The 13,310-nt window shown below is 35.8% G+C and overlaps 1 protein-coding gene across 1 annotated transcript in view; it reads right to left on the minus strand.

Annotated features, from left to right (window-relative positions):
• Positions 1–13,310, minus strand: part of DYNC2H1 (dynein cytoplasmic 2 heavy chain 1) — a 167,238-nt gene that overhangs the window by 143,195 nt on the left and 10,733 nt on the right. Inside the window, exons 12-22 of the mRNA XM_035542461.2 lie at positions 12,725–12,920; positions 11,918–12,013; positions 10,958–11,113; positions 10,749–10,847; positions 8,563–8,702; positions 8,246–8,474; positions 7,658–7,785; positions 6,271–6,386; positions 4,963–5,090; positions 1,241–1,390; positions 305–510 (exon numbers count right to left, since the gene is read on the minus strand). Coding sequence (XP_035398354.1) covers positions 305–510; positions 1,241–1,390; positions 4,963–5,090; positions 6,271–6,386; positions 7,658–7,785; positions 8,246–8,474; positions 8,563–8,702; positions 10,749–10,847; positions 10,958–11,113; positions 11,918–12,013; positions 12,725–12,920 — 1,644 coding nt within the window. The remainder of the gene's footprint in view (positions 1–304; positions 511–1,240; positions 1,391–4,962; positions 5,091–6,270; positions 6,387–7,657; positions 7,786–8,245; positions 8,475–8,562; positions 8,703–10,748; positions 10,848–10,957; positions 11,114–11,917; positions 12,014–12,724; positions 12,921–13,310) is intronic.

Raw genomic sequence — 13,310 nt, forward strand, 5'->3', positions numbered from 1 at the left:
GGCAAACCTCTTGGTGAGAAGTTCAAAAGTCAGAATCAAGCCTTTACTTTACACATTCCTTTACTTGGAAGCCTAAGACACTTCTTGAACTTTTCATTTCAAAAAAAAACTTCAGCTCAAGAAATTTGTTACATAATGAACAAAGAGAACCTTGAAAAAAAATTAACAAAAAACATGTAATAAGAAGAAAATGCAATTACCTATATCATTTGTTGTGATAAAATTTAGTTAATATTTTCTGAGATACAATTACTGCAAGAGATCCACACATTAATAAGTAGCATATACAGAGAAATAAACATACATGAGTTTTTCCTTCGTGGTTTCAAGTTCATCAAATTCTTTCTTTTTTTCCTTTATGATCTGAGCACTTTTCTCAAGCATATTGTGATCACCTGTTTCTATGACATCATCACTTGGCTTTAGCTGATCCCAACGAGCTTTAAATTTTTCCAGATCTTGGAGATATGTATTAATATGTGACATCACATTTCCCTTTATAATTTCAATCTGTAAAGCAAGTGTTAAAATGGAATTCCTTCAATGGGTCTGAACTACATTAAGTATCCAATCAAAATCAAAGTAACTGCATTGTTTCAACTTCTTATGTAATACCCTAAGAAAGAATTCAGTTTTATTCTTCTGGTTTTGTTTCAAAAAAGGGGTACTAACTTTTTATGCTGGTATTTAAGAACTATTTATTTGGCCTATACTGTCTCTTTAGCCTGGACACAGAAAAATCGCTGTATTTCTATCACGTTGGTATCTTCAGTAATACAGCAAATGAGTTCAGTGGTATGCCAATGGACTGGCACTTACAGGGTTGCACATAGTTTAGCCAAATTGTGGGGGAAAAAAACAACAAACAAACAAACAAAAAAACCCAACAAACATCAGTACTAAAAGCATGATAAAATATGTTATTTTTTAACTGTTACTCTGTTTTCTTCAGCTACCCATTGCATTCACTAAGCCATCTCTGTCTTCAGGTAGCTCTTTGAGACAGAAGGACAGGGTAACATTCATTTCCGCATCAGTTCTATAGAAATTTCACGTAGCTATTGTTTAAACAGTCTAAGTATTCTTCCCATAAAGGCTGACACTCAAGTCATTAATGTTGGTGTAAACACTGAACTGAGAATATTTATGGATTTTATATAATTCAAGAAAAAGTATTTCTCCAGACTTATTCACTCTAAGTTCAGCATTTTTACATAAAATACTAAACTTTCATTGTTACCTGCTCTGTTATCATAAGCTGGTGGCTTTCCATCATTAATTCAAATTTATCCCATGTAGCTCTCAGGTTACTGATAGTGTCCAAACCTGCACCAGCCACAGTTCGCAAAAGTTTGTTTTTATCTTCAGCTTCTTGAAACAGGAGAAAAATCTAAATTCAGATGGATTAAAAATACATATGTGTACACATAAAAAAAATCAATAAATGTTGCTTATCCAGACAATGAATAAAAACATTAGAATCATCAATTGTGTACGCCCAGATTATTTGTCTAAATGCAGCTGATTTTTAATACTGTTTATATAATAACAGTAAAGCACTAGGAAAATAGTATCCAATGTATTTAAAGAACATCTTGATGTGATGTGATCATGTGACACACAGAAGCAAATGCTTACCATAAAACAGATAAATGCTGTTTATTTTTTGCAGATATCCAATCAACCAGATTCAAGAACAGTATCAGAGCAACAAAAATTCAGTAAATATATACACGTACTGGGAATGGCTGAGAAGGAGTTAATTTTTGCCACAGCAGCTGTATGGTGCTATGTTTTAGATTTGTGAGCAAAACAACGCACTAAACACTCTAATGTTTCATCTATCGCTGAACAGTGTTTGAACAGCATCAAGACATTTTCTGTTTCTAACTCTGCCTCCCCAGTGAATGTATTTGGGATGTGCAAGAGGTTGAGAAGGTACAGAAGCAGGCAGATGATGCAAACTAAACAGATGATATTCCATACCATATAACATCCTGCTCAGCAATAAGAGGGCAGCTGGGGAGTTAGGGAGGTTAGTTATCCTTTGTATGGGAACTGGTTGGGCACTGCTCTACCCAAGAGAGGTGGTGAGTGATTGCCTTTGCATCACTTCTTTCTTTCTGCTTCCACTTTTCCTTTATTAACTGTTTTGATTTCAATCCACGTGTTTTCTTGCTTTTACTTCCCCTTTCCTCTTCCCTCATCACAGTGGGTCAGGGGGAAAGTAAACAAGCAGTGAGTGGGATGCGTGTTGTTTAGCTGCCTACCAAGGTTAACGTACAACAATATGGAAGAACAAAATGGTAGAAAGGAGATACTTTGAAACAGATACTATCTTCATATAAAAGAGTGAGATTTTTTTTCTCTGATAGTAGAAAATAAAAAATCAATTCTTTTTCCACATGATAAGGGTATGGATAAAGGAGATTAAAATCATATATTTCAGTTGGGTTTCCAAAAATCTGGTAACACAATCCCTCTCCAAAGGCATTTAAGGAAACACAGTAACCTCAACATAAGAGGAAAGGTCCACCCACAGGTAACTGGTTAGGTAAAAGATAGAAAGCAGATGGGAGGATATGGGTAGTTCCTGTGATTGAAAGAGATTGCCCAGTGTTGGACTGCTCACAGTGTTTATAAGCGAGTTGAAAAAAGACACATTAGTAAAACGATAATGTTTATTGATGACAACTGTGTTATTCAAGGCATTAAACCAGTTCACGTGAAGAACGGGAAAATGATCTTAGAAGAAACAGTGACTGACAGTACCAGTGACAATGTCATGATGTGATACATATATGAAAAAGTAATCCTAATTTCACATAGACAAGTTGTGTTCTGAGCTAACGACTGTGCAGGATTGATATCTTGGGGCTATGACAGGCAGTTTTAAAAAAACACCAGCTTACTCTGATCGGTAGGAAGTAAATCAAATTTTAGGAGTCAGTAATGAACAAAAAGAGAATAAAAGATATAATATTGTTATATCATTATACAAATCTATGGTTGTCTGCATCTTACCAGCTGTGCAAAACTCTTCTGTTGCCACACAAAAATATTATTGCAAAACTGGGAAAGGCATACCAAACTGTAACAGGGATGATCAAAGCAATGGATATGCTTATGTATAAGACGAGATAAACTAAAATTCTTCCATCTAGATAACAGATGGCTAATACAGAATCCAACAAAGAACAATACAATTGTATGTCATGAAAAGTAAGATCACGGAATGATTGCTCCTTATCTCTTCTAATATAGGACATGAATGGTATGAAGTTAACAGATAGCAGGTGAAAAAGAAAATAATAAAAGGAGGTATTGTGTATTTGGGTGACCAACCTATACTTTTTCAGGGGATATTTTGGATGTGAAGGGTGTGTTTGCTATCAAGAGAAGACTAGGCAAGGCTGTGGAAGAGAAACCGTGAGTGTTAGTATACAGAGAGGAACCACATAAAGCTCTAAACCGTTCTGGTTAAGGGCTAGAAGTCTGGGATTGCATCAAATATGCTGTCCTGGTTTTGTATTTTTTCCCTACATAGTCACTTTATTCTACCGCCCCAGACAAAATACTGTACTATATGGGCAACTGCCCTGACCCTATAATGCCACTGTATGTTCTAAACTAGTTACAGACACACAGACACAGACACAGATTTCTAGGTTGGAAGAGACCTCAAGATCATCGAGTCCAACCTCCGACCTAACACTAAGTACTCCACTAAACCATATCGCTAAGCTCTACATCTAAATATCTTTTAAAGACCTCCAGGGATGGTGACTCCACCACCTCCCTGGGCAGCCCGTTCCAATGCTTAATAACCCTTTCGGTAAAGAAGTACTTCCTAACATCCAACCTAAAACTCCCCTGTCGCAACTTTCGCCCATTCCCCCTCGTCCTGTCACCAGGCACGTGGGAGAACAGACCAACCCCCACCTCGCTACAGCCTCCTTTAAGGTAACTGTAGAGAGCGATAAGGTCGCCCCTGAGCCTCCTCTTCTCCAGGCTGAACAAGCCCAGCTCCCTCAGCCGCTCCTCGTAAGACTTGTTCTCCAGACCCCTCACCAGCTTGGTCGCCCTTCTCTGGACTCGCTCGAGCACGTCCATGTCCTTCCTGTAGCGAGGGGCCCAAAACTGAACACAGTACTCAAGGTGCGGCCTCACCAGAGCCGAGTACAGGGGGACAATCACTTCCCTAGACCTGCTGGCCACACTGCTTCTTATACAGGCCAGGATGCTGTTGGCCTTCTTGGCCACCTGAGCACACTGCTGGCTCATATTCAGCCGACTATCAACCAATACTCCCAGGTCCTTCTCGGCCAGGCAGCTTTCCAACCACTCATCTCCCAGCCTGTAGCTCTGCTTGGGGTTGTTGCGCCCCAGGTGCAGGACCCGGCACTTGGCCTTGTTGAACTTCATACAGTTGACCTCAGCCCATCGCTCCAGCCTATCCAGATCCTCCTGCAGAGCCTTCCTGCCCTCGAGCAGATCGACACACGCACTTAGCTTGGTGTCATCTGCAAACTTACTGAGGGTGCACTGGACGCCCTCATCCAGATCATCGATAAAGATATTAAAGAGGACCGGCCCCAGTACCGAGCCCTGGGGGACACCACTTGTGACCAGCCTCCAACCAGATTTGACTCCATTCACCACAACTCTCTGGGCCCGGCTATCCAGCCAGTTTCTAACCCAGCGAAGCGTACGCCAGTCCAAGCCCCGAGCAGCCAGTTTCTTGAGGAGAATGTTGTGGGGAACGGTGTCAAAAGCCTTACTGAGGTCAAGGTAAACCACATCCACAGCCCTTCCCTCATCCACCAAGCGCCTCACTTTGTCATAGAAGGAGGAGTTAAGTAAGTAAGTAAGGAAGGTTACATTAAATATAAGTTTCCAGACTGGAAAGCAATTACATTTTTTGGTAGTTTTTGTATTGGCTATGATAAAATAGTATCTTACCCCTCCTTTTTGTTCACGTAGCTTTAAATATTTTAAGTTGTCTTCTGATATTTCTTCTACAGTCTGGGGCCTAACCACTAGTGTTTCCATGGCATCAGTAAGAAATGAAGAAACATCATGTAGGTGAGCTATATAAAGAAAGGCGGAACATGAAGTTATCATGGAAAAAATATTTGTAGTAATAAATATTGGTCAGACCAATGTACTGTGATACAATACTATCATAATTTATGATACTGCACAGAAGGTTTTAATTTTAAAAATTGCTGACCCCAATATTACATGTTGCTTCAACAAAGATTGCATGTTTGTGCTTACACATAGATTTTTAAATTTAATCCACTACTTTCAGAGTATGATTTATAATGTAAGTATCAGTCTCTTCTGAGAATTAAACATTCAGACCTAGTGCATTTATTTGTACACTTTCAAAATCTGCATGTCTTTTAATGGCAAAAAGAGAAAAACACATAAAAATTGTTGTGTTTTTTTTTTTTTATTTGGGAGTTTTGTTTTGTTTCAAAAGAAACTAACTAAATAAAGCACCTTGCATTAAACAGTGAAAAGATTCACAAACAAAAGCCTGACTGAGCTATAACATTGCATTTTCCTAACAGTAAAGGCACAGCACCTAGCAAGGAAATATACAATTGCAGGAAATAATGCATCTTCCAGGAAACAATTCGACTTCCAGCCTATGGAACTAATTCACTCTTTGCGTGACCCCTGTTCTACATTTCCTGCGCTGATTGTTACATTTAAAGCATAAAACACTGGTATTGCTCATCATCTGTACCCAGAACACAAAAAAATGGGGAAATATTTTGCACTCTTCAATACTCTGCATTTTGACAATCTGACAAGGAATTCTATGGAATAAGCCTAGGTTATTTAAGACTCCTGGTGAAGTATTTAAATTTTTAAAAGAAAAATCAAATGCTATTTTTGAATGCAACATTTTGTGATGCTTCCTTCAATTAACTTCAAACAACTAAGAAATTATTCTCCACATAAAAGTAACAATCAAAAGAATATCCATATGTATCCTGTTTATCCTGTTAACATCTGGAACAGATATGGTCAAAACAAGTGAATGGACCAGATGCATACGGATATCAAAGGGTTTCAGATCAGGCATGTAGTGAAAAATTATTGAGAGATTATTTTTGTTCCACTTTGATTTCTGCCATTCACTACGTCCAAGAGTAAAATATTTCTGAAGTAAAAAGAGTATTTAACAAATACAGTAACACTAATGCCCACATGTACAACAGAAATAAAAAGCTACTATTCATCAAAGGTATTTACCTTGTATAGATTTTCTCAAAGAAAGGACAAGAACATCGTACAACTTCTGGATAAAATCATCAATTGCAGTTTTCACAGGGTTGCAATTAACAGTTAAACAATCTATCCTGATGATGCTTTAAGACAAAAGATTTTAAAAATAGCAAATATTCAGAAGTGTAGATATGTCTTAATAGCTCTAAGATCAATGCTTGTCTACAGTTTACCCTGATTTTATAGCCTAATAAGAAAAAATACCATAATTCTACATAAGCCAAAATACATAATTCTACAAGTAAAAGTTGCAGCTTAATGGACAAATAATCGCATTACTCGTAATACTGAAAGGCATATTAACCGTTAGGCTTATATACCCAATTTTACAGAGACTAAGGTCCAATGCTTCAGTCTTCCAAATAGTTAGAAAATCACTTGATTTTATATAATTAATGTCACTAAATTCAAAAGGGCTATTTTTATACTCAAAAACAAAAAGAATAATTATTTGTGCAGTCATGTCCTTAAACCTCTAATTTCCATGAGAATTTACTAACCCAGCCTTTAATAGTCCTATGCACATAAAAAAGCCATAGCGAGCCATATTAAGGCCCTGTATCTTATCTCCGACAGTGACCATTAGCAGAACACCATCAAAAGTGTAAGTGTACCTTACCTGATACTTTCCTGAGTATCCTGCCTCAACACCAATTATTTTCGCCTCGTGCCACTTTGTAACCATGTGTGTTTTCTGGCTATTAGATCCATCACCTGATTTCTCTTCTACTCACCCTGTCTATCCTCAAATACATGAAAATGTTTACTACTGAGAATATCATTTAGCCAATAAGTTCCACCAGAACATCCTCCTGCATGAAACGTGACCTCTTTCTACTTGCTCTGAACATGCTTCCCCCCAGTATCATTTGATAACACTAACTATGCAATACACAGAATCCTGTGTGAACGCATGTAAGCATAAAAGCCTAAACTAGCCTACCTTACTTACAGGATTTAATCAAGTCCTTAAATACATTAATTATTTAATGTATAAACATCTGCTAAGTCTGTTTCCAATGGCCACATATACTGCAGGTGTGCATGACGCAGCTGAAAGAATTGTTAAAATATCACCGTGTTTTGTAGTATCTCAGAACCAGCCCTGAATTTTGAGGGAGGTTCCTGTCATATCAAAAAGCTTTTTGAGAGGGCTCCATAGATAAACGGGAGTAAGGGTCTAAAAATAAAACCAAAGAACAAAAATCTAAACCTTTAAAAAGTACAACAGTACTTCAAAAACACTTGAAATTCTATCTGTATCTCCACATAAAAAGAGTACTTCTATTTTATTATTACCTTTATTATCTGATGGAATTTGTTATTCAAACAAAGGAACACAGTTGCACTATACCTTGGAAGACGTTCTGCTTCTTTGCCTCTCACTTTTAATGCCTTGAAGTTTTTTTCCCAGTCTTGTTTGCTAGAAAGATGCGTTGTCACCAGAGTTTCCATATCTACTTGCCCAATTACAATCCATTCCTTTTCAACGTTGTTTTTTATTTCATGCAAAAGAAATATTTATTAGACTAATAAACTCTGTTTCTCAATAATATTAAAATATTTTAATCATGTTTTCAAGCTGCATTTTCTTTAACCATTATGCTCCTTCAATTACCTACAGATTCACTTAATACAAAAATCAGGAGGTACAGAATGGTTTGATGTATCCACTCATTTAAGGAAGATCAAAACACATTTTGAGCAAGGGTAAAAAGACTGCTGTAATACAGAGATTTCAATGGGAACTGTATGTATGCTTCAAGCTAGGCATGTGCTTGAGTAGTTGGCTTAACATGGATAGAATTAATAAACTTTTGCTTACATGCCTTGCAGAAAAGGACAATAATGCACAGGTTTCATTGCTCAGTTACTTCTACAATGTCGGAAGCCTAAAAAGATAAATCTACAAGAAAAAGTATGAGTCCAATACTGAAAATACCTTGAACTGATTAGAAACTTCTGCCAGCTTTCTGAACAAATCCTCTGCTTTACTGAAAGCAGTCAGAAATCCATTTGCATTTCTTTCAGTCATAACTGTGAAGATAGACTCTTCCTCTGTTTCACTTACTCCCCTAAACTGATTTGGAATGGAGATGAATCTCTTCATTTCTCTGTAATATCTAGCTCGTACTTCTTCAAAAGGAGGTCTGAATTGCAACTGGCCTTGCCTGAAAAGTGGAACAAATAATACAAAAAATAAATACTTGAATACAATTTGAGCCAGAATATTTTATTTTTAGGGAAAAAAAATCTTACTTGAATATTAGATCTATATTTATTTCTGGTAAATTCTCATTAAGTGCTTCTAAGCCCATCTGATACTGATGCTCCAGAGCTTTGTACAGTTGATGATTCCAGTGTTGCCTCCAAGCTTTCATATCACATGATTTGAAACCCTAAAATATAACATTTACTGTAATTAAGTGAAACTGAGAATGAAGATAGTGTTCTTAGTAAAATTCAAAGCAATATTGTGTTTGACTATTAAGAAGATATAGAATGTCTTTCAGAGGAACATAGGAATAAAAAATGAAGGCCTTATCAAAACAGTCTCTACTGTACTTCAGGATAAGAACTTCACCAGCTGTATTAATCTATGACAAGATTCTTCAAGGTTACCCTAAAATAAATGGAATTCTGCTAGAAATAAGATACAAGGATGGCTGAATGAGAGATCTAAATATGTATCACACCTTTTACTTCCCTGTGATATATAAGCTAGCTTCTAACCTTTATTTCAGAAAATTCTTGTGTGTTTCCACAGATACGTATTAACTAATAAGTCAATACAAGACTTTTATCTTAAATCAAAATTTCCTTGGAATGTGCTACGTTGCACATTCCATATGAATGTTCAAAGCGGTATCATACACTTAAGTCTGTAAATGGTCACTGGTAAGGCACCCAAGCATTTTCAAAGTGGCAATACAAGCCAAAAAAGAAATTGGAAACATCTTTCAGCTTAACAGTTTCTCTTATTTATTTCGACAGTAATTTTCAGTCAGGGCTTTGGAGTCAGACCAAGGCTGCTAAGGAAGCCATACATTTAAGGTCTGTCCAACAATTTGAGACTGCCCAGTGGAACTCTTCCAACAGAAATGTTTCAGACACAAGTGAAGTTTGAAATTGTCTCAATTAAATCTTAAGACAATTATAAATATAGGTTTTAAATAAAAGTGTAAAATTCTTACAAATTGACACCTGTATGACAACAAGGACAACGTAAGGCAGAAACCTACAGAAATAGTAATGTTCCATCATGTACAACTATAATTCAATTAGTTACTTCTAGCTCCTTTCTTCCAAATGATGTGTCTAAAGTGTTAATACAAACCAGTTTATAATTTTTACACAGATAAACCCAGGCACTTATTTTCCCTATGCTACTATACATTCTGTAGATAGAGCCCTGAAAACTTTGTCAGATAATGCAGAATTTTAACAGCTTGATGGCAACAATGAAGTGTATTAGCAAGGTACAGCCAGACGATAATATATTGTAATTTTGGATGGTGAAAGCAGGATACACTTGGCTCAGTTTTATCAGTTCTAGTCAAGGATTAAAAAAAAAAAAAAAAAAGTGATTTAACACAGTTTACTTCCATTTTTCATATACCATATGAAAATGCCATACCATATTCTGTAATACTGGAAATATTTTCAAACTGATTTTAAGAGCAAATAATGTATTAATTTCTTTAAAAATAAATTGAATTCAAGATAAAAATTTGCAAATTACATTTCAATACAAATTACCAACCAAAAACTAAAGGAAAATACACATACAGCTAAATATCCATTTACTTATATTATCTGAGAAATTGAAAATTTTATTAAAAAAAAATACAGTGAAACTACTGCATTTATTTGACTAGCAAATACCAATTAAAATGATTCAGATCTCTATTAGTGAGGCCAAGGATACCATAACCACCTAAGATTACAGACCCATTACTGTTGAAGGGAACAGGAAAATTTAAATTGCCTAATGATATATCAAAATAACTTAGGTGATACTAATATCATTCCGAGTTACTTTGATAATATGATAATCTTAATCAAAAATTGGCAGTTAATGGATGAACAAGTAATCTTCATTATTTCAGTCAGAAATGCATTTTAATTCGAAATTTTATACATTTATCTTATTCTGCCTGGAGATAGCTGCACCCATTTCTGCATTTCAGCACATGTTGATGGCTCAGACACAACTGTTGTACAAGACTTAAGGTTCTCCTATTTATTCACCTAAGCCCTGGTACCTGACTAAGTGTTTTTCTTCTCCCATTACTAGCATGACACAAAAAAAATATTATCCTGATTAATGAGCTATTAAATCATTAATCAAAATTAATTAAATCATAGTATGTTTGAGTCTTAAATCTTGATAAGTATTGAAAAATCAGATGTTTGCTGCTTGCAATATGACAATGAAACCCTGCCTGTGACTCGAGGCTTGCAAAACCAGTTCTGAGTTCCTGGAGTCCATCTTTCCAACGCTGCTGCTGCCGGAGTAGATCAATATTCATAAGAGATATAACCTGTTAAAAGAATTTGAAAGGATAATACATATGCTCATAACCACATAAATGGAAGAAAGAGTAAAGTAAGCTCTAAAAAACACAATTTTGATTTTACCTGGAAAACATACCTTTTCAATGAAGTTTGTGTGCCACTTTCTCAGTTTCCTGTTTTCAGTGGAAAGTCGCTCAGCAGCAGCTTGGAGTTTTTGGATATAAACTTCCAATTCCCTGGGATTATCCCATGTTATTTGAGCTTTTCCTCCAGGACCACCAGACCTTGAATGCTTGAAAAACACGTTTATCAGTAAAAATAATATTTCCACAGTAAAATTCCACTGACTCATAAGCAAAAATTACAACTTTGGGGAGCTCCTTTTCATTTGTTTTTTTTAATCAATATTCTTGGTGTTTGTTTGTTTCTTTTTTTTAAACATATTTTGCAGTTTACAGTAGAAAATAGTAACACAAAAGCATTTAAAGTTCCACAGCTGGACCCATTCCTAAAAGATACAGCACACAAATTGTGCCAGGCAGAAGAATATGTTGTGGCTCAGAACACTTCTGCACAATCACCAGCTTATGGTCTGCACACTAATAACATATTGTGGCACAATCAGCAGCCCAATCAAGGAAAAAGTTTGGGAAACTTTTCCAGAACGCTTTTGAACCCACAGTTTGGTCTACACCATTTTGTGTGAAATAACCCCAAACCCAAACTTCTCTTCTACCTTCAGCCCCACTATTATATTCTGTTTTGCGAAATGGTTCTCAGGAGCATGTTTCCAACAGTTTTTGCAACGCTTTCTCTGGAGGCATTTTCTGGCCCAATACAGAATTTATGGGGATGTTATAATTCTCGAACCATTTTCACATTGCAGAGTGTTGAAAGAGGGTAGAGTGCTTGAAACTGAAATTCATGATTTCAAAAAGAAAGGCCCACTGATTTCAACAAATGCTAACGAAACGGATGGTGTTGCTTGTATTGGAACACTGCACTTAAGAAGTCCAGTAAAAACATAGAAAAAGCATGATATGGTGGTATGCAGATACCACTGATATTCCAAATACAAGGAGGGGAATTCTTTCACCTTAATTATCTGTTCAAATGCTAGGGCAGACTGTAACATCATTGGCTTCTGACTCTCAATCATTTGTTGATCAATAGAATTATAAAAATGTGCCACCTGTAAAAATGAACAGATTAAACTTATAAATAATGTTATTGGTTTAATTGTATATAAGTACATTTAACATTCACAGAATATTTCTGAACATAATGTGAAATCAACGCTACTAAGAAATTAGGATTAACTATAATAGTAAAATGTTTACAAGAATAAAGTACATACTCAGTGGTAATGTGATCATATCTTCTAGTGATGAACTCTAACAGATAAAAAACCCTGCTACTTACATGTCTGTGATTATACTTCACCTTAAGTGCAATGGCTTCAGTCTCTAGTTTATTGCAAGTGGAACAATTCCACTGTTTTATGCAAACATAGGCATCTAGTACCATTTCAGATGCCTTCAAGTATCCATGACATCCTCCATGGACACAATACAAGATCTAAAACCAATTTATTTCCTTATAAATTGGCAGCTGGACTAACAGGGATATCCTACAACTTGCTTTAGCTGCTGACACATAGATAGCTAATACTGCTTAAGATGGCTAAGGTTTCCACCTGAACACCTGTCAACAATCCAGATGCATGGGTATCTTGTAGGTGCTGTGTCACCTCTGCCCTAGCTGTGCAAATATCTCAGATATCAATGGCATTTATTTGGTTTTATTAAAAATAAAATGGTTTTATTTTAAAAATAAAATGGTTTTATTTTAAAAATAAAACACAGTATCAATGAATTACCTGTTACTACATTTAATGTTATACCTGTTTGAGGATGACTGCCTGCTTACAGAACTTCTGTGCAGTGTTTGCAGCTTGCTGTATTTTTGCTGGTATAGCAAAACCGAGTGCCGACAGCTGACGTACTTCTCTTAGGAGAGTCACCAAACGGTCTGAATAGAGTATGTTTAATGTTCCAAAGACATGATCCAACTCCATTACTGGACTATTAGCTTGGATGCTAAGCCAAAATCAAATTAAGCATATTGATGAACACAATTTGATATTTGTCTTTTCTTAGATGCACTGTATAACAAACTAATAAATAATTCTAACAAAAACAGTAAACTATCATTAGATTTTACTCCAATTATTTTTTCTACTATAGTAATGCTTCTACCATCATCCTCCTAGGCTTCTTTCATAAACACTTCAGGTTTACTCATTTTTTTCAGTTTTTTTTCTCACCTTATTCTAGTTCACATATCCACCGCATCCTCCTTTACAGTGAGCTACCTCCTTTCTTCCTTTTAATTAATCTCTTTGCAGAAAGCTAAAAAAAAACTTTTTAAAAAACTCTCACAAAAACAAATTTATATGGTACTAATCAATAATATCATTTCTACGTATT

The sequence above is a fragment of the Cygnus atratus genome, chromosome 1 (assembly GCF_013377495.2).
Source record: "Cygnus atratus isolate AKBS03 ecotype Queensland, Australia chromosome 1, CAtr_DNAZoo_HiC_assembly, whole genome shotgun sequence".
Classification (NCBI taxonomy): Eukaryota; Metazoa; Chordata; class Aves; order Anseriformes; family Anatidae; genus Cygnus; species Cygnus atratus.